This window comes from Artibeus jamaicensis, unplaced genomic scaffold, assembly GCF_021234435.1.
Source record: "Artibeus jamaicensis isolate MK-2021 breed Jamaican fruit bat unplaced genomic scaffold, CSHL_Jam_final contig_415, whole genome shotgun sequence".
Classification (NCBI taxonomy): Eukaryota; Metazoa; Chordata; class Mammalia; order Chiroptera; family Phyllostomidae; genus Artibeus; species Artibeus jamaicensis.
This window is the reverse complement of record NW_026521823.1, coordinates 40467135-40494473: the sequence shown is the minus strand read 5'-3', so window position 1 is coordinate 40494473 and position 27339 is coordinate 40467135. Positions and strand designations below refer to the sequence as shown.

At 52.7% G+C, this 27339-nt stretch overlaps 1 protein-coding gene across 2 annotated transcripts in view; it reads left to right on the top strand.

The window, feature by feature from the left end:
- Positions 1–27339, top strand: part of DCLK1 (doublecortin like kinase 1) — a 232655-nt gene that overhangs the window by 180097 nt on the left and 25219 nt on the right. For both annotated transcript variants that reach the window (XM_053665597.1, XM_053665598.1), the window contains 7 exons: positions 1101–1158; positions 1654–1773; positions 4945–5091; positions 16793–16926; positions 18531–18608; positions 18919–19015; positions 21245–21325. In XM_053665597.1, coding sequence (XP_053521572.1) covers positions 1101–1158; positions 1654–1773; positions 4945–5091; positions 16793–16926; positions 18531–18608; positions 18919–19015; positions 21245–21325 — 715 coding nt within the window. The remainder of the gene's footprint in view (positions 1–1100; positions 1159–1653; positions 1774–4944; positions 5092–16792; positions 16927–18530; positions 18609–18918; positions 19016–21244; positions 21326–27339) is intronic.

Genomic DNA, 27339 nt, shown 5'->3' with positions numbered 1-27339 from the left:
ATAAAAATTCCGTCCCCATTTATTATCTTCTGCGAGCTGGCGGCATGTGGGGACCTGGGACGGTGATGGAAGACGCATTTCTAGACTCGAAGAAGGGGCCGTGTCTGTGTGTCTGCCCCTCAAACTCAGAGGCGACACCTGACCGCCCGACCCGCTCCCAGCGAGCCCCTCCCCCTCCAGCCGTGTGGCTGGGAGGCCCCCTTTGGTTTTCCGTACTGGGGACTTCCAAACCCTGCTGTAAAACGCTGGTCTTTGCCCACCTCACTCCCACCGGGTTCATGTGGGTCCTGAAAGGTGGCTTTGCCTGCAGGGAAGAGGCCGCAGTCCTGGTTTCCCACCGGGAAGCAAGACGCACGGCCTGTTGCACAGGGTCAATTATCCTGATGGTTCCATCTGCGTGGTGTCCTCTGGCGGTGAACGTGGGGTGGCCTGGGCCACAGTGTCTTAGTCACGGCCACACGGCCCAGGGAGCTCTTTGCAGGTGGCCGCGTGGCCAGCCCTCCCCGCCCCGTGTGTCACGGAGGCGGGTGGGGTTGGTCGGGGTCTGTGAGAACCAGAGACCCCAGAAGCCCCTGCTTATGTGGCCTCCACTGCCCCGTGGCTTCAGAGGGTGAGTTGATTTTCACTGTCACCTCTGTTGTGTCTCTGTGACCTGGGGCAGCCATCGCCTCAGAGGCTCGCACCCGGAACCCGAGTTAAAGGTGTGTGGGCTGTTCCCTCCGGGTTCCCGGGGAGCCCATGCGCGTGGCCCATCCATGAAGTGGCCCCGGCTACGCTCCGGGGAGAGTGAACCTCTGGGTGGCTGGAAGGAGGAGGGCAGGGCCCACGGCCGTCTCGGGCCCCCGAGCAGCAGGGCAGGAGCCACTGGGCCCGGGCCAGAGCGCTGGTGTCAGGACGCGTGTTTCCACGCGAGTGTGTGTGCCGTCCTCACACCTGCTCAGTCCCCGAGAGTTCACACGTTTCTTGGGGAAAAAGAGTCATTCATGAAATATTTATACCGTGAGGCAAGGTCTGTGGGACAAGCGAGACGCCTTTAACAAGATGATTCAATATATCTCAAATTAAGTTTACTTAACAAAATTTTCTTTCTCTCGTTGCAGGTCAACGGCTAGGGAATATGCTCTGAAAATTATCAAGAAAAGCAAATGTCGAGGCAAAGTATGTGTGAGGTTTATTCTGTGAACACACAGTATGGGGGGGGAGGGGACAGAGACATCAGCTCCGGGACAAGCGCGAACCCGTCCCCCGCTGCTGTGTTCTGGTGGGACAGGAAGTCACAGACTAGCCAGATCTCACCCTTCCCCGTGGTCCTCGGACAAAGTAGCCAGAAGGAGTGGGTGCTGCTTCCACCCCTCCCCTCGTTCGCCAGTTTGGTTTCTTTCTCACGTCGCTCTCGTGATCTCAGGGTTCACTCCCATTCCCACATGCCCTTGCGGTGGTTGCGATAATTTCTGAAATCACAAGTATCATTTCTAAGGACCTTTGACATCTGTTGGCGATTCTAGGCTATGCAAAGACCGGAATCTGAGAAATAGCCCTCACGTTTTACCAAAACGCGCACCCCTCGGCCTTCGCAAAGCGCAGGGTCGCCCGCCTGCGGGACCGCGTCCCGTGCCCGGGCGTGCCTGGTAACACTGCTCTCGTCCTGGGCAGGAGCACATGATCCAGAACGAGGTGTCCATCCTGCGAAGAGTGAAGCACCCCAACATCGTTCTGCTCATCGAAGAGATGGATGTGCCAACGGAGCTGTACCTCGTCATGGAGCTGGTGAAGGTGGGTGTCTTGGAAAAAAGAACTGAGCCTCCACGGGGCCCCCTGAACGGTCCTGTGCAAAACCGCGCTGGGTTTCCCGCATCGGCGTGCGCTCTGTCCTCTGTGTACATTGGCATCGTGGTTGGAGACTCGTATCGATATTAGAGCTGCACCGCAGAGTCCAAACCCGGCCTCGACCTAATAGCTCCCCAACCTTGGGTCCCTCCCTGGGCCTCAGTTCCGTCGTGCGCACCTGCCTAGGAGTGACTAGTGGGCAGGAGAGGAGTGGCTTGCCCCAGTCTGTGTGACACAGGAGGTGTTGGTACCGATACGACCAGTGCCGTTATTGTCCTGGCAGAGACTGTGCTCCCGTGAACTGCACGCCCCCTTCCTGTATCAACAAGCGCTAGACTTTTAGTCGCCAACCTAACGGAAGAACGTCCCCATCGTAACGGTACCGGGGACAGAACTGCTGCCCTCCTGTGAGCTTCGCCCCCTTGTTCTGCCGCAACCCACGGCACTGCTCTCTGTTAGGTCGCTGAGCGCAGACAGGGCGAAATGGCGGGGACAGCTGCCTGTGACACGAGGTGGCCTGCCCGTCCCCTCCGCTTCCCTGTTTGACGGTTCCGGTCGTCAGAAGTGCTAGGATGTGGAGCGTTTAGTTTTCCGGCAGCTCTGTTCTTCTCGCACCTGAGTGTCGTGTTGACCTGATGACAGGTCCCCAGGGTCCCTTGCTGTGCCTGAGAGAGCCTGCTGCGACAGGACAAACCAGGCTGGCGCCACGGAAAACGGGAGGGACCGTGATTCAAAGCCAAATCCCGTGATTGTCAAGAACAGGACGTGAGACCTGAGCCTGCAGCAGGGCGCACAGGCGGACCGAGCAAGGCAGACCTCGTCGGGGAGGCGGCCTTGGGGATTGAACCCGGGACGTCCGGGGGGGAGCTCTGACCAGCACAGGCTTGGCCACAGAGTGACTGGGCCGGTTTGGGGGGCCAGGATCACGAAGGGGCAGGAAGCAGCAGGAGAGGAGGTTAGACAGGGTAGAACAGGGGTGGGGGCTGGACGTGCTGAGCCGTGGGACAGACTGCTGGCTCCTCCGAGAGAGACGGGATGTCCACACCCATATGCTGCGTGGGAAGGAGACGGTCCGTGGGTGGGATGCCGCGGGCACAGACTCGGAGGCAGGCAGGCCGTCAGCCATTGCAGCAACCCAGGATGAAGCCCCAAGGACGTCCACCCCCCTGGGACGGGAGGGCCTGGACGACGGGGCCCCACACGCCCTGCGGGAGGGCTGGCTGGCTGCGGGGCTGCTCCGGGGGGAGGGGGGAAGCTGAGGAATGAGGCTCCAGGAGGCCCTGAGCCTGGGGCCCTGGGGGACGGGTGGGGGACCGGGGGCTGTCCACACAGACCGCGGTAGCGATCCCACCCCCCCAGGGTGGGGCACGGACAGAAGCCCCCTTACAGTGGCGTTGGCTTTGAGCGGGACAGGAGGTGCAGAGAGAGAGTGTTCGTTCTGAAAACAACATCTGTGCTTGGGCAGCTGAGAACCCGCCGAGGGGGCATGGACAGGGGGAGCCCGCTGAGTGGGGACTGCGCAGGGCAAAGGTCAGGCCGCACAGGGATTGGGAAATTGTCAGCCCAGTGAAGGAGAAAAGTCGAGTCCCCGCCACCAGAGGGAGCCGCTGGACACAGCCATGTACGGTGCCCAGCTGTGGAGCAGGCGCACTGTCTGACGCAAGAATGACACAAACGCTGTTCCCTGCACCAGACCCGAGTTTTCCAACCCAGTTCAAATACACAGAACTGAAAGGGGGGCCTAGGACCATTCTGTTTCACCAAAGAACAGTAAGTCGGCAGGGAACACGGCAGACAAAAGTTCAGGTGGATACAAGGTGGGACCCCCCAAAACCCAGGAATTAGCTTCTGGAGGGCAGGGCCCTTGTAGGTCAGGTCTCCCCCACTAGGGGAGTGTTCCAGGAAATCATCTGTATCTGTGCACTAGCTGGCGTTGTTGTGAGAGTCTGGGTTCTGTTTCAGTGAATGTTTTTTGTAGGTACTTTCAACACATTTGCCCATTTCAAGATGGGTGATTTGCAGGCGCACCTGCCCACACCAGGCTAGGTGTTCAGCAGTTTCTGACTCAAAAAAGGCATGACCCTCAGGGCCCATCCTCCCTATTCCCCGATCTTGTCCTGGGCGACTTTTATTTTTGTTTCCCCGGATGAAAAAAGTTTCAAAGGGAAGCGTTTTGCGGATGTGGAGGAGGTGAGACAAAAAACAGCAGAAGCACTAAAAGGCACCAACATCGATGAGCTCAAAAACTGTTTGAGCAGTGGAAAAAGTCTCGATATGTGTTCTGAATCAGATGGAGAGGACTTTGAAGGTGTCCAATGTTTAAATGTGTGAGAATAAATGCACAATTTTTATAAATAAATTCTGGGCCCTGGCTGGCGTAGCTCAGTGGGTTGAGCACAGGCTACGAACCAAAGGGTTGCTGGTTTGATTCCCAGTCAGGGCACAGGCCTGGGTTGCAGGCCAAGTCTCCCAGTGGGACCACTTGAGAGGTAACCACACATAGATGTTTCTCTCCCTTTCTCTCTCCCTTCCTCTCTCTCTCTAAAAATAAATAAATAAATAAAATAAAATAAATAAATTCTGGGTTTTTAGGGTTCCCCCTTGTATTGGTCCTAGGAAACCTCCATTGAAATTCCTCCCCCTCCTCCCTCCCTCTCGCACCTGTGAAATGGCGGTTTCTGGTTCTTTCCTCTGCTTCTCGAAAAGAAGCACACGATTGAAAAAAGGGACACCACACCGGCTGAGAGGGGAAGGGAACCGTGTGTGGATTCCCAGGGCACGAGGCTGCCCTTCGCATTGTTCCCTGTGCCTCACTTGGGGGGTCAGGGTCCAGCTGGGGGCTGGTGTGAGGCTCCTACCACGTGCCACCGGGACGCCCGGGTGTCACAAGGCATCCGCCCCCCTGCTGGCTGGGGCCTGGGGTGGAGGTTCCTCACCAGCGTCTCCCTTTGAGCATCGGAGGGAAGCTCCCACCCCGGAGAGAGAGCTCCGCCAGGTCGCCGGGCCTCTGAGCGGAAGGGGGTGGGGAGGCCCTGCTCGCCCCCTCGGTCCCCAGAGCCGGTGGGTCCCTCTTCAGGCTGCTCCACGGACACCCGCTAACCTGCTGCCTCTCCCCAGGGAGGGGACCTGTTTGACGCCATCACGTCCACGAACAAGTACACGGAGCGTGACGCCAGCGGGATGCTCTACAACCTGGCCAGCGCCGTCAAGTACCTGCACAGCCTGAACATCGTGCACCGCGACATCAAGCCCGAGAACCTGCTGGTGAGGGACCGCGCCCCGCCCCCGCCCACGGGGCCTCGGGAGCCCCAGCTGCTGGGGGGGGGGCTGGGGGCAGGGACCGTGTCCCTCGAGTTTCTTGTCTGTTTTCTCCTCTTTCTTTAAACCCAGTGTCTCGACGGCCAGTCCTCAGCTGGCCTCCGGGGATGGGCAGGAAAAGGTCCGCTCAGTTGATTCGTGACGTCATTGCGCTGCTGGGGTCCCAGGCCTCGTTAGCGAAGGAAACCCCAGTAGGGGGCCGCCAACAGGACTTGGGGTCCGGCAGGGGTGTCCAGTCTTCTGGCGTCTCTGGCCCACACTGCAGAGGAAGGGTTGTCTTGGGCCCCACACTAAACACACAAACACTAGTGGAAACTGATGAGCCAAGAAAAGATTTCAAGTAAATTCACGATTGTGTGTTGGGCCGAATTCACAGGTGTCCTGGGCCTCAAGCAGCCAGAGGTTGGACCCCCTGGTAGGGCTTTGGCGAGGCTGAGGGCTAGGCCAAGGGCCACGAGCAACATTAATTCACACATATTATTTATCAACAGCACTTTTATAGAAAGTTAGAAAGTTTTGCTTAGAAAAAAAAAGGAAGCCCTTTTGTTTCTCTGACTCTCCCAAACTTACTTCCTTACAATGCAGGGGCGGGTGAAAGTGGGGTCACGGTCGTTTGCATGGAAAAGATATAATAATTAAGCAGCAATGATACAATAATTAAGCCTGTGTTTCATGCACTCAAGGGCAGCCCTACGATTTGCTCCCCCCAATATGGTCTGAAAGCTACAAGAGTACATCCCAATGGGTTTCAAAGGACAGCAGCCCCTCAGCAAGAAAGTAACCGCGGCGAAGACTGAGTTTAAAAACCAGAGACGTTCTAACCCCTCTGCAGCTGTTGGGTTTGCTTCACCCGAGCCCTTCCCGCCCCCACCTCCGGGGAGGAGTTGTGGGAGCTGATGGGCCCTGTGTCCGAGCCTGAAGTGAAGGGGAAGCCTGGACAGGGGCGGGGCAGACGGGGCATCGGGGCTCTGTCCCTGGCGAGCACGGCAGGAACAAACTGTGCTGGCTGTTGGGGCTGGAATGTTAACGAATCGACCCCGTTTCCCCTCCAAGATGCTGCTCTTCCTCTCCCCTCCTTGCCCACCCCCGAGAGCCGTGCACTGTGCCTGACTGTTAGCTTGTCCCTCTCTGTAGAAGTCTGGGAACTGAGGGTCCTCTTTCTGAAGCAGCATGTCTCTGAGGGTGGTCTAGAGATCCCCCTGCGTCACAGTCACTCCCAGATCCCTGCTGAAATCTCGAATTTCGGACCGGCCCCGGTGACCGGCAGGTGTGCATGGCAGCTGTCCCACGCGATTCGTATCCACAAGGTCTGAGAGCACAGGGCAGCCCAGCGCTGGGTCCACAGTCAAGGCCGAGGAGACCCGCTGTGATGGAGAACCTTCCGGGTGCACAGGTTGCGCTGAGGGCTCCGTACTCACTGTCTCATTGGGTGCGCACAAGAACCGAACAGGGGTAACTTCCACCACTGTGCCATGTGCCTGCCTGGGAGTCAACCCCCCGGGGCAGAGCCGAGGTCTCTGCCCTCCTCTGCCCCCCTCCGGGGCCCAGGCTTGAACTGCTGGGCTGCGTCAGGCTAGGAGCCGACAGGGTGGTTTATGCCGTGTTAGCTGCGCGCCACGTACTGTGCCTGGGAAGAGACGTGTGGCCTCAGGGAGGGACATCCAGGTAGAAACAGGGGCACTTAACACACAAATACTCAGGCCGTTAGTCCCTTCGTCCCGGGAGGTTCCCACTCACCTGCCCAGGACTCAGAGTCAGACGCCCACAGGGTCAAGACCAAGGGCTCTGCTCTTCCTTTGGCTGCTCTTCTGACCTTGAACAAGTTGCTTAACTCCTGTGAGCCTTCTTCAAGGGGAGACTTCGTGAAGATAAAAAGAAAACACGGAACTACGAGTTCCCTTCCTTCTTACCCCCTTTTATTTGTAATAAAAGTGAAATTATCCCTAAAAATAAAACTTTAACAATAAACTTGTATATTATAAAAATTATATTTTATTTTTCTGGACATGGCTTTTAAATTTTACTCTTTGCCATGCACGGATTTGCTCTATCATGGCAAAACATAGGGCTAGAGACTATTTTTGAAAAATATTATAATAAATTTAGTATAAAGATTTTTACTTTTATTTATTTATTTGCTTATTTTTAGAGAGAGGAGAAAGGAGAGAAATATCTTTGTGTGGTTGCCTCTCCTGCGCCCCCTACTGGGGACCCGGCCCACAGCCCAGGCCTGTGCCCTGACTGGGAGTCAAAGCAGCAAACCTTTGGTTCACAGGCCGGCACTCAGCCCACTGAGCCACACCAGCCAGGGCTCATATAAAGATTTTTAAATCTATTTTCTTACTACAGGGAAACTCACCAAATAACTAAGGAGGCCTCAGTGCACAATTTGCACTGCTGTTCTGTTTAGGGGCCTCAAAAAACTTAACAATTTTTTAGTCTACTAACAAAATTTTTGCTAGTTAAGTATTTGTTGTAACTAGCCAAGCTTTATTTACAAGTGATAATTCAGTTCTACATTTCCTTTGGTGCAGTGTGGTAGTATGTACAGAACAACTTTAGAATGTCCAATTTGCAATTCTTATAGGACAATATAAAAGTGTTGTAGGTTGGCCGTGAGGGTCTGTTCTGGTCATATGAATGACGTATTCAAGGCCAAGTATTCGGCCGTGTCAACACGTTTTAATAAGAACATATTATTTGATTTGCAGTGATGTTTCCAGCCACATTTTAGGTAAAATTGGGAACTGAGGCAATAGCAATACCTTTTACAATTTTCTTTTTGTATCAGGACTAAGTTTTCTTTTTTTTACATAAGCTGATTATGCCAAAGATTGGATGTGGTGCCTTTTGCTCTGTAGGCCGGATGCTGTGGAGGTCGTGGCTGAGCTGAAAGACGCAAATAACTCTTTTCTCTTTTTCTTTTAAATTGAACAACTTTGTATTTTAAGTATATTTTATTGATTATGCTATTACAGTTGTTCCAGTTTTTTTCTCCCCTTTATTCTCTCTCTGCCCTGGACACCCCGCACCCCCAGCGTGGGTCATACAGATAAATTCTTTGGCTTCTCCATTTCCCACACTATTCTTACCCTCCCCCTGTCTATTTTGTACCTACCATTTATGCTTCTTATTCTCTGTACCTTCCTCTCCCGTGACCCCCTCCCCCTCCCTGCTGATAACGCTCCATGTGGTCTCTATTTCTGTGATTCTGCTCCTGCTATCGTTGTTTACTTAGTTTTTGTTTTTTAGGTTCAGTTGTTGCTAGTGGTGAGTGTGTTGTCATTTTACTGTCCATATTTTTGATCTTCTCCTATTTCTTACGTAAGTCCCTTTAACATGCCGTGCTCTTCCATTCCAAATGAAAACTTTGCTGGGTAGAGCAATCTTGGATGTAGGTCCTTGCCCTTCATGACTTGGAATACTTCTTTCCAGCCCCTTCTTGCCTGAGAGGTTTCTTTTGAGAAATGAGCTGACAGTCTTATGGGAACTCCTTTGTAGGTGACTGTCTCTTTTTCTCTTGCTGCTTTTAAGATTCTTTCCTTATGTTTACTGTTTCCTTCCCTTCCCTGTTGGTTCCCGGAATACTTTCCTTTAGTTCACTTTGTATAGCCTTCGTGTCTTCCTTCATTTTGTGATGAAACTCAACCAGTCCTGTGAGCATCCTGATGACCAGTGTTTTGAACTGTGCATCTGATAGGTTGGCTGTCTCTTCATCACTTAGTTGTATTTTTTCTGGAGCTTTGATCTCTTCTTTCATTTGGGCCATATTTCTTTGTCTTGTTGCACCTGTTACGTATGAGGGGAGGAGCCCTAGGCGTTGGGAAACAGGGCGGGCAGCGCTCTCTGCTGTGTTGTGGCGCCATCTGTGGGGGAGGGGTCGGAGAGGAAATGACGTCGCTCGCTGGCTCCACTCCAGCCTCACTTCCTGTCACTTCCCCCACTTCCCACAGGTGGACTGTGCCCTTTCAGGTGCTGATTTCCAGGTGGGTGGGTGTGTGTACGTTCTAGGATCCTGTGGTTCTCTCCAGTGAACTCTCCTATGAGGCTGGGAGTCTCTCCCGCCTTCGCAACCCCCACAGATTTTTACAGCCAGAGGTTCTGAGTCTTTAGTTTCCCAGTCCGCCACTGTGCCGAGGGTCCTCTCTGCCCACCTGCCCATCTCCGCCCCTCCTGCCAGTCTCAACGAATGTTTCTTGAACTCCTTGGTTGTCAGAGTTCCATGTAGGTTGATTTTCTGGCAGTTCTGGTTGTTTATTGTTTTTAAATTGGTTGTTATTCTCCCTTTGGTTGTGTGAGGAAGTGAAGCATTTGTACCTATGCCTCCAACTTGGCCAGAACTCAGTAAACTCTCTTCTTAAATATTGTTACGTATGTCAGATGCACAGGCTCAAGGTCATGACTCGCTGTGTGTCTGCGGTGTTTTTCTATTTCACATTCCAGCACACACTAGTAATGAACGTATCTCTCTGGTCTGTGTGACCCGCACAGGGGTTTACTAGTTGTATGGATGAGTGGCAGGAGGATGAGGGGGCGGATGAGATTAAATGAGAACACGAATGAGTGGAACTTCTTCCCAAACCAGAGGACAGGCCCAGCAGGACACGCCCAAGGCCTTTCTCGACCCATCTTCCATTGAGGACTCGGCCTCAGCCTGAACCTCACTGAATGGGAAGAGAAACAATGGCATTTTCCAGCTGCACTGATACCCGGGACCATAGTGTGTGTGTGTGTGTGTGTGTGTGTGCGCGCGCGCGCGCATGCGTGCATGGTAGTTTATGACTATAAGGAACCTTTTGCTTTTTTACAAACAAAAACCACACAAAAATTGTCTAAGATCAACTGCCTTCAGTTCCCATGGGTCACCACTAGGTGGCAGGCTTGTAGCCTTGGCAGCAAAAACCACCCCTCTGGCCAGTGCTCCTCCCAGGGAGCTGGGGGAGGGGCCTTTAACGCCACTTCCTTAGGAAAGTGAAGGTCTTTACTGGCAAAATACAGCTTACATCAGTAATGTTTATTAGATTCCAGAAGTAAACACAGTAATGTTCTTGAAATGTAACAGTGTTCAGCAACCGTATCGCTCTCAGGCAGAACTTGCGCCTTGAACGTGCCATGCCTGCTCCGAGCAGCCGCCTGCGTAGCTCCTGGCCCTCGTTCGCACCAAAGGCTTTGTATCCTGTTTCCCCGAGTGGGCTGTGCTCCAGCTCTTCCTAAGTTCCTGTCCACGCCAACACTGAGTTCACAAAATGGCAACTTGCCTTCTGCACAAACCCCACCCCAGAACCCCAAAATAAGTCCGTTCTGTGATAGGATAGCTCGTTCGTTCTTGGGCCGGCACAGCAGGTCCCTGACCACACAGGAAGCGCTTACCCAGTCTCAGCGATGAACTTGAGCCCCCAGGGTTGTCTCGTGGTGAGGGGCCAGGAGTGTCCCCAGAGTCCGTACCAGCTCTGCCCTAACCAGCATCAGCCAGTCAAGTGAAGGTGTGTCTCACCAAGTGACAGCATTAAGACCCAGAACTATCTTTAGGTCTATGAAGGGCCCAAATCAGTAAGGTGGAGTTCAACTGGAAGTGAGCCCGAACCGTGGGGACTGAGCCCCTTAGGTGTGGTTGTTTGGGTGGTCACCGCGGGAAGGCCGTTGTGGGAACACCTGACCGGACCCGGTCAGTTCCATGAGCGTCTCACGGAGAGGACTGAAGACGTGGAACCGCACTGGACTCCTGTGCTCAAACAGTGTCACCATCGGGAAAGGGCACTGCCCACCGGGTCAGGGCCTGGAGGTTAGCCCAGGGCAGGGTGGACGGAGTAGAGCGTGGTGAAGTTCATCAGGTGTGTGCATGCGAGGCTGCCCGGTGGAAAATGGGAAAGCTTCAGGGCGGTGGAGTAGCCACCGCAAAACCAGAAGTGTGTGTGTGAGAGAGAGAGAGAGAGAGAGAGAGAGAGAGACAGCTCTGGGGTCCGCACTTCTGAATGTCAACAGGGTCATTTCCAGGTGGACAGAGGATGGGTGGACGTAAGTCCTTTTCTGTATATTCTCTGTCTTCTGTGTCTTCTGTATTTCTCCTGCAGTGCCGTGTGGGATGTTACTTGTGTGACAAAAGGTAACGAAACTGTGAAAGATGGCAGGATGCCTCCTCCCCAGTTATAGCAACAGCCTGGGTTCGCGCCGGAGCTCGCAGAGCCCGGAATTCGCGTGTGTTTCCGGCGTCTCACTGCGGCCGCACAGAGCTCCTCCCTGGCCGTTGCCTGACCCTGTGACAGTGAGGGTGACAGTCTCCCGCGGTTCACACTCTCTCTGTCTTCCCAGATGCCTCTGGGGTGACCCTCTGGAAAAGTCCTTCATGTTTCCCTCCAATATCGGTCCACCTCTTCTGACTTCTTTGTATTTCATTATTTTCCTTAACATTTGATGTCATAAAAATTTTACATGTAGGCATTTAATTTTTTTAGTAATTTTTTTTTCTGTAGGAGATTTAATTCTAAGGTATGTGCACCATGAGTAACATTTTGCTAAATAATTCGCGGTATAGATGTTGTACAGGATCCGGCACAAATAACAACCCTTTTTTCTATCACAAAATCTTCTATTACAAAATCATAAGCATGTAATTCTCTAACATAACCATGTCATGCTCCAGAACACCGTGTGATGTTTTAGCTGATGTGTTCAGATCTCTGTCCATCTTGTGTGAGACGCTCACGTACTCTACCAGCCACACTCAATGGCCTTACTTCTGCCGGGCCCTGTATTTCAGTTCTGAAAGACTGAAGATTTATGTTTAACCCATTTCCCTTAGAACCATCAAGGCTGTCTGCTGTGGTGGAGAAAACCAGTGTCTTGTTAAAGAAGAACCAAATTTGTGAAACAGTAAATTCATGTTTTTTCCCCCATAGCTTTGTCGGTTTCATCCCACTTTTGCTCAATTTTGTTTGGTGAAATAATTTTTAGTACTTACGGAGCTCCTCTGTGAAAAACAGTTCAGTGGCTCCTAATGAGTCATTAGCCAGCATTTCAGCAGGGTTAGCCTTGAACTCCCAGCCAGATGGAGAACTGTGGGTCCCCAACACCTCGGCTACATTAGCACCTCCGAGTCTCTGTTATGGGAATTACAGACACCCTGTGACTGGGTTCGGGTTATCTGTGAACTTTCCTGTTGTTTTATGGCCGCGGGCTGCATTTTATGATTTGCATGGACACTTTCATGTTTTTCAAAGAACTTTTCCAAATGGTGTCCATTTCTAATCTGTGGGAAATCAGACGTGTGCCCAGAGATCTACTGTTCAGTAAGTTACAGCTACCGCAAAACCCCAGGTAAAGGAAAAGGAAGCACAAACAAAATGCTTCTTGAGGAAAGGAAAACCTTGTGTAGTGTGCCAGAACTCCGACACCCGACCGCTCACTCTACCCGCGGCCGGCGGACCATGCCTGCGGCGCCTAATTGGACGCTTTTTCATAATTGTGGCCATTTAACACGTTTAGTCTGTCAAATCACAGGACGTCTTTATAGCCATGTAATAAACCCTGGAGAACGGCTCCTCCGATGGCCGCCATCTGCAGCGATCACGAGAGCGGCTCACAAAACACCGATGGTCTTTACGGTAATAGGATGCGTACGGCGGCCCACAGTTGCGTGTGGCTGCATTCAATTAGGGCTGTGCAATTACACCGTTTTATTGCTTGGCGAAGCCAGGGCAAGCGCTGCACACTGGGTAATTTGCACTAATCCTCCTCTCCTTAACGGCCCCTCGGAGTCTAAGCCGTGGGAGAACATCCACCGTGTGGGAAGGGCCCGGATGAACGTCAGCTCACAGCTCGTGCTGTGGCGACTCTTTGATGGACAGTTAGTGCACCCCCACCTCGCGTGGGGGCCGAGTTTTAGGAAGGCCTTAACGCGCAGTAGCAGCCCAGAGTCCTCACGCCAGGGCGCCGCTTGCTGTGCCCGTGCCTCTGCGGCAGGCCTTTGCTGTCCTTTCAGAATCACGGTCGGGCTGAGGGGACACAGAGAGGACCCGAGGCAGGATCGGTTCTGGGGCAGGGCGGTCGATAAGCCAAGGGCTCGGCGTTTTAAATGCGAACTTGTTAGACGCTTTTCCGATTCCTATGCTTTAATTAAAAACTTGGTTCAAAGTGGATTTATAGCTTCCATTTAGGAAGAGACTTTCGGGAGATGATTTCGTGAGTGTGCGTGTGTGCATGCGTGTGTGTTTGAAGCAGATGGATGAGCCATCCGTGATTTTCACAGTTTTAATTACGTTGTCGGATGGCCTCCCTCGCGCCCCTCCTTGGCTGGCGTGGGGAGGGAGGAGGGTGCACCCAGGTGTGAGTGGGCCCCTCCCGTCGGAGCGGAGGAGACCCCGAGTGTGCTGTTCTGTACCCTCCTCTCTATGGGTTGACAGAGAAAAGCCCAAAGCCCCCCCACCCCCGGTTTCCAGCCCTGCCAAAAGTCAGTGAGTTGAACAGAATTCCGAACTGGAGGCCTGGACGTTTGTTCACCTGCGGAAACATTTTGGCTGGAGCGTTCCTGATGCTCTGTGTCCAGACGGTTTCAGCCACACGCTCGGGCCTTCACCCCTCGGCTCGCATGGTCTCTTGTCACTGTCGCTGCGCCCTCTCGACGTCCTGAGAGTTCTGCCCTCGGTTTCCAAAGCAGCGAAGGGGGACGTGGGGACATGGTCAGAGAGAGGAAAAACTACGTCAGAATGATAGGTTCTAGGTCCTTCACTTCAGTGGTATTGGTGGACTTAAGAAACGTTACTTTTAGGCAGTCCTCATTTTCATTATTTCCGGTAGGTTTCTTCATGCTTCTTGTCTTCACTGTGGAAACTTTGAGTTATTGTTCAGCTCTATTAATAAAGTCGGCATATGGCTTTATGTAAGACAGACTTCCTATCAAAATGTAGGTGTTCAAAATTAAAACCTTGCTTTGTGTGCAAGAATTGCATGGTTATATTTAGAACTCAGGTGGGACTTACGGCTGCGCGGCCAGCACCTGCCTGTGTCCAGCTTCGGAATCTAGTTAGTTAGGGGATTATAGACATGGTGGTCAGAAAGCCCCCAAGAGTCCTGTGTACACAGAGGTGTGAGCATTGACACCTTCACAATCTGGCAAAAACACCCACTATGAGCGTTGGGACCCAACAACATCAGAGAAAGCAATTGCTTGGTGTGTTAGGTTTTCGGCAACAAATTGGAATCAAGGGAGTAAACGGTCAGGCTCCTTCTAGGAAATGACCCTAATGAAGATCGGCTCGATGTTTCTATCTTGGGTTTCTTTTCACGAGACTCACTGGCTTGTTAGTCGGGTGACCAGAGCGGCTGGCGGGCTAAGGTGATAGTCAGGGACGTCGTACTTTGCAGCTCTGATGCCGTCGAGTTCGTCCCTCAGACTCGGGGCTGACCGGGACCGGGCAGCTGCTTTGTCCAAGTAGGAGGCGCTGTCCCTCCCAGATACAGGTGGGCAGAGCCACGCCTGTGAGGGACTTGTGTTGTCCCCACCCTGACAACCCAAGTGCAGGGCAGCCCCCAGGGAGAGACTCTGTGCTCCGAGTGGGGAGCACAGAGAAAAGTAAAAGACTGTTTTTCTGCCCAGAAAAAGCGCAGCCTCTCCAGAGAGGAGGGTCTGCCGGACTCTGCCAGAACAGTTAAGTCCAAGGGGTGGCCTGGAACGTGGTGGCTCAGCTGGCCACACATCTGCACGGAGGCTGCCGCACAGTGAGAAGTCTGTCTAGTCTTCCGGAGGCGGGCGGACGCGGTGTGGGAATGGCAGGGGGCTCCTGCTGTGTAGAGCTGGGCCGGCGGTGCAGGAGGTTCCCACGGCTGTAGCAAGTGGGCCTGACCACAGCGCGGTCACCAGGGAGGGAGCACAGGGCCACACCCCGTTGGAAGAACGACTCGGATATGTTGGGTTGGCCAAAAGGTCCGTTGCATTTTTCCCATAAAAAAAGAGACATTTTTGATTTTCACCCATCACTTTACTGATCTGAGTATTTTGAGCCCGTCGGCTGTCTCCCACCATTGGCTTCTGGTGAACAGGGGCCAGGGGTACCGCTCAGCACCTTCCAATGCAGAAGGCAGCCCCACGGCAAAGGGTTATTTAGCCAAAGCGTTTATAGCAACAAGAAACTCCACAAACCACTTGTGACACGTTCGATCAGTCACAGCACCTTCTCCACACACTGCACAAGTCTTTTTTGGCGTTTCACTGGTGTTTTTACCCTTCTGGAAATAATAAAGCATGATACTCTGAAAATATTGCATATTTTCTTCCCTCTTCAGTATTAAAATGGCCTCATAAGAATTCACCCATTTTGATAAGAATTTTAAAAATGCACACTGATATGACAGCTGTCACAATACAGTCTAGCAAAATTGTGTCGAACGAAGTCTAAGACAACTAAGCGCTGCCAGAGCTGTCGTACGGAAGAACGTAACGGATTTTTCGGCCAACCCAGTACTTGGAGAGCCTCGCCGTCTCCCGGCAGCCCCCGCTGCCTCCGCTGGGAACACCAGCCTCACACTGTTCTCTTCTCTTCTTGGTCTTGTTGGTTCCAGTGGAGGGCCCTGAATCGGGACTCTGGGTGCCCTCTGACCTTTTCTTTGACACAGTAGAAGTGGTTTGGGAAACCTTTCTGAGCAGGTTCATTTGGTTGGATGCTGGGCTAGAACTAAAGCAGGGAAATCCTTGCCTCTGGCCACACGCATCCTTCTCTGAATTTGGTGGGTGAAGGGCCGGAGACTTTCACTGCCCTAATAAGGAAGCCTGGACTGCGTGCTGACTCTGCACGTGATAAATCTTTCCACATTGCCACAGGTGAACTGAAATGCTAATATCCTTTTCAATTGCTTGTTGTTAAAAAATATTTTAACATATGTAGATTTTTCTGTTCAATTACTGAAGAATTTCATTTTTAAAGCTTATTTTTTAAAGAGATTTCATTTATTCATTTTTAGAGAGGGGACGGGAGAAAAAGAGAGAGAAACATTAATGTGTGGTTGTCTCTCATGCACCCCCTACTGGAGACATGACCTTCAACCCAGGCATATGCCCTGACTGGGAATCAAACCGGTGAGCCTTTGGTTTGCAGGCCGGCACTCAATCTACTGAGCCACAGCAGCCTAGGCTAAAGCTTCTTATATTAAAATAAAGCGGTGATCATTTTTGGATATTGGGGATACTGCCATAGAGACCTTCTATATTTCATTGTGTTGCGTAAATCAGTTTTAATTGTAGAAACATCAGATAAAATAAGCAAAAGCGAGCTCCCGTAATTCTACTACCGAGAGACAGACGTGCCGTGGTCTCCCATTTTCCTCCGTGCGCATTTTTCCTTTAACAGACGTGTACTGCCAACCACCGTGGAACCTGCTGTCCTCACTTCCCAACGGGACGCATTTCAACAAGCACAGGTCTTCCCCCCGGCTGTCCTACCCTCATTCATTCGGTGGGTTTCCAGCTGCTCATCCTGCGCCGCACTTCTTGTCCTGCAGTGGTCTAAAGAGGGGTGTCTTGGTGTGGGCATCCTTGCGTAGCTGCCCGATGGTTTTGCTGTAAACGCAGCGAGTGTGAGCCGCAGCGCCCTCGCTCCTCCCGGAATGCACCCCGAGCTCCTGGTGAAGGCAGTTTCCCCGTTGTCCCTCACCCCAGGTGTACGAGCACCAGGACGGCAGCAAGTCCCTGAAGCTGGGGGACTTCGGCCTGGCCACCATCGTGGACGGTCCTCTGTACACAGTCTGCGGCACCCCGACCTACGTGGCTCCGGAAATCATCGCCGAGACTGGGTGAGCGCTTCCCGCGTGCTCGTGGATGGGCCGTGCCCCAGGAAGAACCCGCTGGTCCGCCTCATGGACCGGACAGACTGGGTGACGGGGTCTCTTCAACTCTGTCTTTTTCTTTCTTTCTTTCTTTACCTGAAACTGGGAGCCTTCCTCTCTGTTTTCCCAGTAAAGCTGCTAGTTACTGTGATCTCGTTTAAGGCTTCTGTCCAGCCTTGGTGAAGATAGAACAGCAGTTATGAGGCCCAGAGTAAAAACTGTTCAGACTAAAAATGTTCGGAGTAAAAGCTGTTCTCCATGGGGATGAGAGCAGCAGATGGCGCTGTGTGCGGAGACCACCGCCTCCCGCGGTCCCGTCGCTCGGTGGGCCTGGCCGTCCGCTGGCCCCGTTCGGCCCACTTGGCGCCGGTGCTGACCTGCGAGGTGCCCACGCCCTCAGGCATCGCAGGGCGGTCTGCTGGCTTCTGTGAGCAGCACGGGAACGAGAATCCCCTGAATGAGGGGGGCAGGAGGCCTGACACTCACTGCGGACCCGCTGGGCGCCAGGCCCTAGACTCCTTCATGGGACCCCCTCTCCCAGTGGGTGGTCCCGCTCCCATTTGGCAGATGAATAAATTCAGACTCTGTTGATTGAACATCAGGTAAGTTCATGGCTGCAGGCAGCGGGTCGGCCTTTGACCTCAGGGCTGTGTGAGCAAAATGCTCTTCCCAGAAAGAGCCCCATTTCTTACCGAGCACCCAGGCGGGGTCTGCAGTGCTCTCCGCCGACAGAAGGGTTCAGAAGAGCGGCCCGTGCGGGACTGCCACCTGCTCTTCCCTTCCATCGGCCGCACAGAGCTGTAGCTGCTGGTCCAGAGTGTGCCCGCCGGGCTCGGCTGTAGAGTCTTTCTACTTGGACCACAGCCAGAGAGGCAGCAACACGGAGGAAATGGTCAGGGAGTCCTGGTAGGGAGGTCCCGCAGGTGACGTGCGAGGGAACGAGCAGCGTCCTGCCCATCGAATTTGAGGGAGAGGGGAGAGCGGGTTGGTAGCCATGACCTCTCTCCAGGGCCTGGGGCCTGCTGGGACAGAGCGCTGTGGGGTAGAGAGAGGGTCTGGCGGCCCTTGAAGGCCTTGGTGGCCACTGCCTAATTGCGTGATGCCAAGCAAAACTGTTTACCCCTCCAAACCTCGGTTTTCTCTTCTGTAGAGTAAGCAGTAATACTTACTTGGGAAAACAAAATAAGATAATACAGGTCAATGCTCTATAAATTGGAAAATGTCCTATGTGTGATTATTATTTCTAAAATTAGGGAGTGAGATAGTCTCATGGGTTCATCCCTATCTTAAAATTGACTCGACTGTGATAAACCTTTTGGCAGAAACCCTTCACTTGCTGATACCTGCGTACGACCCAGCCTGGCCTGGCTCTGACTTCTGTTCACACGCCTTCCAGAGTCTCACTTCCTCCCTCGCCCCTCGCGTTCTCTCTGGCCGGCGGGGTTCGGTTTAGTGTTCATTGTTAGGTGTTCCATCGCGTCCAGTTAGAACAGCAGAAGCGGCTGCTTCGCCGCACCCCACAGGTGGTCCCAGCCTGACCTTGCCAACCCCGATGTCCCTGGCTTTTCCAGGTACGGCCTCAAGGTGGACATCTGGGCAGCCGGCGTGATCACCTACATCCTGCTGTGCGGCTTCCCTCCGTTCCGCGGGTATGTGGTCCCCCCGGTGCCTTAGCACAGCGAAGCCCCCTCCAGCCCCCCTTCTGCACTAAGGGGGCGGCAGCAGGAAAAGACAATAATAAGAGTGTTACTGTGCCGACTACTTTCTCCATGTTGTGCCTGCTGATTTACATGCCTTCCATGTGGCTCGTTCGTGTAAACTAAAAACTCATTCTAATCTAAAAATCATTTGACCCATTGATGGGGAAGGGAAGGTCTCCAGTGTCCAAGGGTGATGGGACATTCCCTGAGGTGGTGTTTGGTCCCGTGTCTTTCTTACCGTTGTCCTCCACCCAAACAGAAGTGGTGATGACCAGGAGGTGCTTTTTGACCAGATTTTGATGGGGCAGGTGGACTTCCCTTCTCCTTACTGGGACAACGTTTCTGACTCTGCAAAGGTAGGTCTCCAGCCCCTCCCTGTCCCTCAGAGCCTGTGTGTCTTAATGGGATTATTATTTGGACTTTGCGCCCAGACTAAATGATATGGTAAATGTGGTTGCTCTACACACTGTAGCTGTAATTGCGAGTTCTTTCTAAGATTCATAGTCATCAGGTGATCTGTTCCTAACCCTCCCACCTTCCCCAAGGAGCCTCGCCTCCCTGACTCCATCCCACCCCGTTCTCACGCCCTTTGCCACGGCCTCTAGCCCCACCCCCACTGGGCCTTAGCCCACGTTGGATTTCCGCTTAGCTCATTGTTTCTGCCCTTCTAGGTCTTGGCCTAATTTTGTCTTCCCAGTGAATTTTCTCAGACCAGCTTGTTCCCAATTACAGCTCCAAAACCCTACCGGCTCCTTTTATTTTCCTCATCCACTTTGTGTTTCTTCGTAGCTCTTACACGCTCATGTCCATCTGGTATACCAGTTAACCAGCTAACTACCTTTCCATATCTGTCTGCTCATCTAGATAGATGTTGATAGGTGGATACATTTTGTTTATGTGATTTATTTTCTCACTCTTCCCACCAGAATGCCAATTCCATCAAGACAAAGATTTTTGCTTATTTTGTTCATTACTGTACCATTATGCATACCCATTCATTACTGTACATAGTGACCAGTGCGTAACTGGTCCTCAGGGCCTGTGGAGTGAATACATAAATAAATGAGTGGGTGAATGGACAGATTAGGCAGTTAGTTAAACAAAGTGGAGAGAACTGAACATGGGTTGAAATTATTCAGCAAGACATCATGGGGAATCTGTGACTTAACTTGGACTTCGAAAGAGCCAGGATTTAGAGGAAGGGCGGCATACGGTTTTGCTCCACGGAACTAAAAGAGCCTCAAAGAAAACCTAAAATCTTACTCTGAGACATTAGTAAATCCTGAGATAAAAATAACGTAGGAATTGGTTGATGCCTTAAACTTGTGTCTCCAAACATTGACTTAATCTGAAACATTGAAGTGGAAAAGTGATTATCTCTCGATGATTCAGCATATGTAACTTTTCTTTTGCTGCATCTGGAGTATGAGTTCAGGTTAACATCGGACTCTCAGGCCTGGCCACTTTCCATAGAAAATGATGCATTTTGGGCCCAAGTCTCTCAGAGTCTTCACTGTGCGTGAGCCTACCCCTGGACCGAGGAGAACTCGGGGAGTCGGGAGCAGCGTGGGGGAGGCACACAGGTGAAGGAGCCGGGACTCAGCTGCCGGTGGGGGCGGGGGGTGATTCACCCGTGAGCGGCTCTGCGGGAGCCTGTCCAAGCCTTTCCATAATGTCTGGACGTCACCGACAGACAGGACTGTCCCCACGGCACCTGGCAGAGAGCATCACACACAGTGGTTACTTTAATACGTCCTGGCCCAGTGAGAAAGTGAAGGTAGACCTTTCCTTCAGCAGAAATCAATCATCCCCATCACAATGGCACTCGGGGCCTATGACTGTGAGGGACGGGAGCACACCTGTCCAGCCAGTTTGTGACGAAGTGGACAGATGTATGGCAGACGCAGTGTTCAGACCCATGCTGGGCTCTCCTGGTCCAAATCGATTCGAGCCCAAGGGAGCGTTTTATTCGTTTCAAAACCATTAAGTCATTTACCGCTTAACAGGTCCATGTTATGTGTGTTGACTGATCTGGGAATTTTTGAAGTGATTTTAACAGATTTCTTAAGAATTCTTTGGCTACTAAAAATAGTTTCTGCTGTAACAACTAGCTGTCGGCAGTCCTGTGTTTATTCTAACTTTGTTCCAAACTTAAATATGCCACCTCGCAGTCAAGAGGGGAAAAGACACATTTTTTTACTGTCAGCTCCCAAAATGAAAATCTGAAGTGTTTTTAAAACATAACTTTTATATTAAATTCATTTAGAAATCTGCTTTTTAAAGTGAAAAATCCTAGACAAAGACAGGAATTTTAATCCTGTAATTTGTGTATTTATTTCTTTTCTACTAAAACCATTTTTATTAAATTGATTTTAATATTAACTTTACCTTCTTCCCATCAACTCCGAGCTGTGTATTCATAATTCCAAATGCTCACCTTTCCTTCGCTGCGGAAGGTGTTAGGTAGCGGTGGGTAAGCCGAGTTGATAGTGGAAGAGCTTTTCCAGGGGGAACAGAGCGTCTGCGTTTGACGACGCCCAGATTTTGACCTGAAAAGCGAGACAAACCTCCGTCCCCTCTTGCAGGAGCTCATCACCATGATGCTGCTGGTGGAGGTGGAGCCGCGGTTCTCGGCCATGCAGGTCCTGGAACATCCCTGGGTAAACGTAAGTGGCTCCGCCCTTCCCTGCACTGCGCCAGTGCTCCTCCATCAGGCTGCGGGTCTCCTCCCACTGTCTCCTCCTTGTGGGAACCTTGTGTCGGTTTGTTACCACCCCGGAAACGGACCACCGTAACCGTAACCGTTACTGGTTTCCCAAGAGCAGGGACCCACGCTGCTGATGGGCTCTCTGCACAAAGGTTTCATCTGATTCAGAAGCCACTGCCTCCTACCAGGGAGGGGCAGGAGACCACTCCCCCTCAGCCCAGAACTCTCATTCTGGGGCCCCAATTAGGGCCGAATACGTCAATCACGTGGAGATTTCCTGAGCTGGTACTGCTTTTGCAGCTTTTCTGCCAAAAATACAAGGGACCCAGGGGTTTCTGCATGAGCTGTGGAGTTCTTTGAGGTGGCTGTTCTCAAACTGGCCCGCACTCACCAGTCTGGGTTCTGCTTGAAATGCAGATTTACGTCCTAGATGTGAAGGGCTGTGTTTCTAAAAGCTCCCAGGTGCTGCCGCCCCGTGGTATGAGCACCGAGGTCTGGTGATGCCTCTTTAGCTGTGAAGGAACCCTTCAGAGCAGAGTCACTGGTTTTTGGCCCTGTGAGTGATGGATAGGGTTTGTTTTGAAAAGTAACAATAGCAATGAATAATGCTCATAGTGTACCTATTCAAAGTGCCTTACGCACACGGAGAGGTTGTGTTCTTCCTGGCAGCTATGTAACCTCGCCGTAACCCCCCACTGGCACACGTGACCAGGGTCCTTCCTGCCGGACTGGGAGACACAGAGGCTCGGAGGTGGATGTGGTCAGGGACCCAGACAGACACGTGTCCAAAACCGTTGGCTGGTGGACATCAGTTCTGCCAGCTTCCCTACAGCTTTGAATGACTCAGCCTAGAGTCCAAGGCAATGAAATGGTCCACGTCTTTGAATTAGCACCGTGGCCGTTAGCTAGGTGGTACTTTCCTGCATTACTTGCCTTTGAGGGTCAGGCAGGATGGAAGCACAGGGTCAAGACAGACTCTCCCCCCTGGGGGGCACAGCTGTGACCGTGGGGTCTCCCACCTGGTCTGCCCCTCTCCGGCCGCTGGGCTGGGCTCCAGCACTTCATGCAGCTGAACCCGCTCCCCCTTCACCCCACGGGGACGGGAGAGTGTGTGTGAGCAAGACCTTGTCTAGACGTACAGTGGCTTGTTTTGGGAACGCTTCCCCAGCTGAGCTTCCCCGCTGCGTACCAGTGTGCAAAGATATGAACCCCCTCAGCCTGTCGGAGACTCAGGCAGGGCAGCGGGGGTCCAGAGTGGTCACAACCTTTGCCTTTACCCCAGGGTGCTCATCAAAAGCTGTCCTTTTGGACGACGTGGGAAAGGTGGGGAAGCATCTCACGTAGGCCCAGCAATAGCCTCCAAGGTGGCCAGGGTGGGTATTGCTGTGCCCACTTTACGCATGAGGAGACTGAGGTTATGGCAGGTGACCTGTCTGAAGTCGCTTAAGTCTGTAACTGACCACCATTCTCGGGGGCACTCATCTCCAAGCCCATTTACGTCCAGGTGTTCTGCCCCACGCCATTTCCCGCCCCCCCCAAGCATTGCTCTTTCCACCGTAATCATTATAATGATGGTCCATACAGGTGAGTGACCTTCCCAGAGTACTTACCTGGGTCACACGCGGCACCTCTGCCTTGGCTACACAGGCTGGAAGAGATGCACACGGTTTTCCTTGGTGGGAGCAGTTGGTTCTGACCGACAGGCACGCCATCGGAAAGCCCGTGGTCCATAAATTGCCCCGTTGCCCTGGAAAGACCGAGTGTGTGACCACAGAGAATAAACCAGAAACCTGTGTTTGGAAAGTGGCATCTGCAGGCTTACAAAGAGCCAGAGAGGAACGGGATTCACAGATGTGTCTTAGATGTTTTCAGTGCATGGTCATCAGAGGGCCACTGCTGACCGGGCCGGCCCTCCGGGAGCTCAGTCTAATGCGACAGGTGGTGGCAGGCAGTGAGGAAGGGCTGTCCCCACGGCCGTGGTGGGAGGGCGTCATGGAGAAGAAGCCAGGGCTCCATCCTGGGGGCAGGGCTGGGGACCAGCGGTCCAGCGGGCGGCGCCAGCAGGACGCGAGTATGCGCCGTAAGGTAACTTTGTGACTGCGAGCAACTTTGTCCACGAAGGTGAGGGGCTGGAATGGTACTGAAAACATGCCATTCTTCGACCCGATTCCCAGCCCCATGACCACGCGTCATTGTATCCCAGCTCAGGGGGTCAAGAAGAAAACAGAAGATTTCTGGCTGTCACCTTCGCAAGACTAAGGTGCTCGTATTCCTGGGGTGGTGCCTTGGCGTCTCTGTGCGAACGCGGGGCTTCTCTGCCGCTGTGCGCACGCCGAGCCCCCAGCGCGCTCTGCAGCGGAGATTTCCAGCGTCCTCTCAGTTTCCCGTTCTGATCCCCTAAAAACATTTACCAACGGCAAGGGTAACATTTAGGGAACTAACCAGGAGACTTCCAACCGAAGACTAACTACCCTTTGTTTAATTCAAAGGGAAAAAAATAGACGATTTTGGCAACAAATTTAAATACTTAATGTATAAAGTGATTGCTTAATTTTTGAAGTTATATGATGTTCTTATGCAGTAACTAAATCAGAAAACTATCTGGTCTCTAAATAGTAAATATATAGGGTATAGACAGACCCTCACAGCCAGCACTGTTCGTGGAGGTCTCTGAGTGCAACCCGTGGACAACCAAGCCATCCAAATAAATAAATTAGGAATTCCAAAGCGAGTCCATTTAACAAGACATTTCACATTTTGAGATTGAATTATATCCAATGAGCACAGAGGACACTACCGAAGGAGGAAAGTAAGCCCAATTAGATGAAATAATACTGAATGTCAATGGTAATTGAAAAATAAAAAAGAAAATAACGGCAGGCTCCTGAAGGAGGTCGTCGGAAGGCTGCTCCCCGGCTCCCATTCATCCTAATTTTCTCCGTTGCTCTCGCAGCGCGACCTTTTCACCCCAGGCTCTAGGAATCCAGGGGCCAGTAGCATCGGGAAACCCAGTCTGCAGGAGGCACTTGCTTTCACCTTGCTCAGGAGCTTCCTCGAGGCTCCCGCTGGTTTTTCACGCACTCTGGGTGCAAATCCCACTGTGCCCCCCGGGGTCCGTGCCCCTGCTCCGGGATGGAAAGCGTGGTGACCCAGGCAGGTCCTGGCGTGGTCCCAGCCAGCGAGGGGCCTCGGGGAAGAAGGGCGCTCCGGGAGGAGCACCCCTCGCCCGCCCGTGTCTGCTCGGGACGGGCACTTTGTTAGCTTGCTCTTCCGTCTGTGAAATGGGGGTAAGAGAATCACCTTCCCAGGTGGCTGATAGGTCGCCGGCTGAAGGCCCGGGGATGACGGTCTTGGGGCGAGTGCTCCGTTGTCTTCATCAGATTTGCACGTCTGAGCGAGGCACCGCCTCTGTCCTCCACTGGCACATGCAGAGGGAATGCAAACTGGGATCGCAGGTGGCGTAGGAGGGGCTTGATTAGGGAGGAGAACCCCCCCATAACAAAGGATCCTGTGCGAGGGGGTGCTGGCTCCACATCCGTAAAGTGCATCCTCAGCTCTGCCCCCTCCTTCTCCGACGTCCCAGCCGGTTCCTCTAAACGGAGCTGCAGAACAACACCCATGGGAGTGGTCTCGGCCAAGTCCACGCACCTCACGACTCATCGAGTGGAGGACCACAGTGGGTTAGGCACCTTTGCTGGGGGAGTGCGATGGGCGTGTCCAGAACATTCTGGCCACGGGGAGAACGTCGACCCCTGAACTCCGCATTCATGGTTAGGATTAGAGCGTCACCGTGGGACTGTTTCCGACGCATTGCTGTTTCTGCGGTTTTACCTTCAAGGTGTCAACCCGCCTTCGCGATGCTCTCTTCTGGCACTTGAGGGTTGGGGCCACTGAGATGTGCGTGGATTCCGCGCGTCTGTGGTGCACCCTCGACCCGCTCCCCAGTTTTACTAATGAGGGAACTCGAGCATGGCGCTGAGGGGCGTCCCTAGCACAGGGCCAGGTTCTGCCCCTGGAGGTTCTGGTTTAATTGGTCTGCACCGGCATCCGGTGCAGTTGTAAAAGTTCCCAGGTGATTATGACGCGAGACCAAGCCTGGCAGCCCCTGTGCCGGTGGGAAGGAGGGGGCCGACCAAGTCAGACGTGGATACTCCACCGGTTCAAGACTCCTCAGCTTCCTGGCCTTTCCATTTTAATTACCTCCATTGTCTCACGTGCCTACTCTTTTGAAAAAAAATACTAGCAAGCTAAAATATTTTTTTAAAAAGAAGATACTGAGGAAAAAGAAAAAACAAGAGCCTGGAGAATCTACCAAGATATTCCACGCTAGTAAAAATCAGCCCTACCCCCAAAATAGGTAAACATTCATCTGGTGTCGGCAGAACTGGTTGGAAAGTCAGAGAGCCCCCGAAGGTGCTGCCGTGGTAAACGAGACCACTCGTCTGGATTCGTACATCGGGGCTTGCAGTTCCGCTTTCCGGGGGGCGTCGCACCCTCCCCTCCCTCCAGGGAAGATGCTCACTGACTTCACATGTTCTCCCCGAGGGCCGTGTGAACTGCAGGCACGGAGGGCGTGTGGGGCCCCACTGAGGGCGTCACAAGTCCTGGGGTGCCGTGCAGCTGGGACTGCTGCTCCGGGGCCCTGGAAGGGTGTTTAAAACTAACTCAGGATGTTCTGGTGGTAAAATGCTTGTGGCTGCCGTGGTTCACATATATGTACAGATATTAATAATGGAGTCTGCAATGGATAGACTGACAACCAGACCGATGATCCCAAAACTAAACTCCTAGGCAGGAGGGCGGGGAGGGTTTTCTGAAGCATGACCCCCCGAAAGTTCTCCCTAAGGAAAGGGGGGCACTCACGGCCCTGAGCGTCTCCGTGTCTGAGCCCCCGCCCTGCTCCCCAGGCCTCCTGTCCGACATCCGCCCGAGCAAGGCCAGGAGCTCAGATCTCTCGAAGACAGCTGGGAGAGTTCACTTTCCATTTTGCAAACTCATTTTGTTCTTGTCAGTTGCAATGCGCTGTCAAGTGGTGGATGGGAATCTCTAAATCAAAACCCGCTAACCTCAAACCAAAACCAGCCCGTGTCAGACAGGGAGCCACTCCCAGAAACTACCCACCAGAACGTATGGTAATAATACGAGGGCTATTTGTAACGTACTTCCAGGTTCGTCACGTTTAGAAAATTCATAGCACATTTTTGGCACGTAATCTATTCGGAATAACGGCGATAAAGATGTACATGTGAAATGTATGTTTTAATGGGCCTATTTATTTTACTGATGCAAGACAGTAAATTAGCTAAATCTCCGTCATCAATCCTCATGCTTCAGGTACAGATCAGGTCCTGGCAAAGCCAGCTGTCGATGGCTTTTAATCCAATTATGTGCACAGGCGTCAGACTTGGTACTCACACTTTGCAGACGTTGCAGTCGCTGCGGTGAGTGTGTGTGTGAGTGTGCACCCGAGTCCCCTGCTCTAGCCGAGACTCCTTATTTCATTGGGAGCTGATCCTGGAAGGTCTTCAGACTTCTGAGCCCCAAAGCACCTCTGACCACTCGGGAGGACTGCTCACTCGGGAGGGCTGCTTCCCCAGGACTCACAGCCCTGGGAAGCAGAACCCTTCCCTGAATTTAAAGCCGGCAGTCCCACCATCAGGGCCCCAACGTGTACGGGAGTTGTTAGGGCCCCTGGCAGGAGACCCCAACCAGGACAGGGCGGGCAAGTGATAACGAAGTCCCCTGTGAGAGCAGGCAGAAAGTCAGCTCTTGGCTCAAGAACTGGCTGGGGACATCTCGGGGACAGGAGGCTTCTGGTGGCCTCCACTGAGAAGTGACCAGAAGCATCCCTGTGGTCTTGAGGGTGGGGCCCCCTGGGCCCCCCTTCATTCGGGCAGAACCCCAAACCACGCCAGGTATGTGAGATCAATGTTTGTAAGGCTTTTTCAGTAAAGGCACGTCATCTCGTCCCTC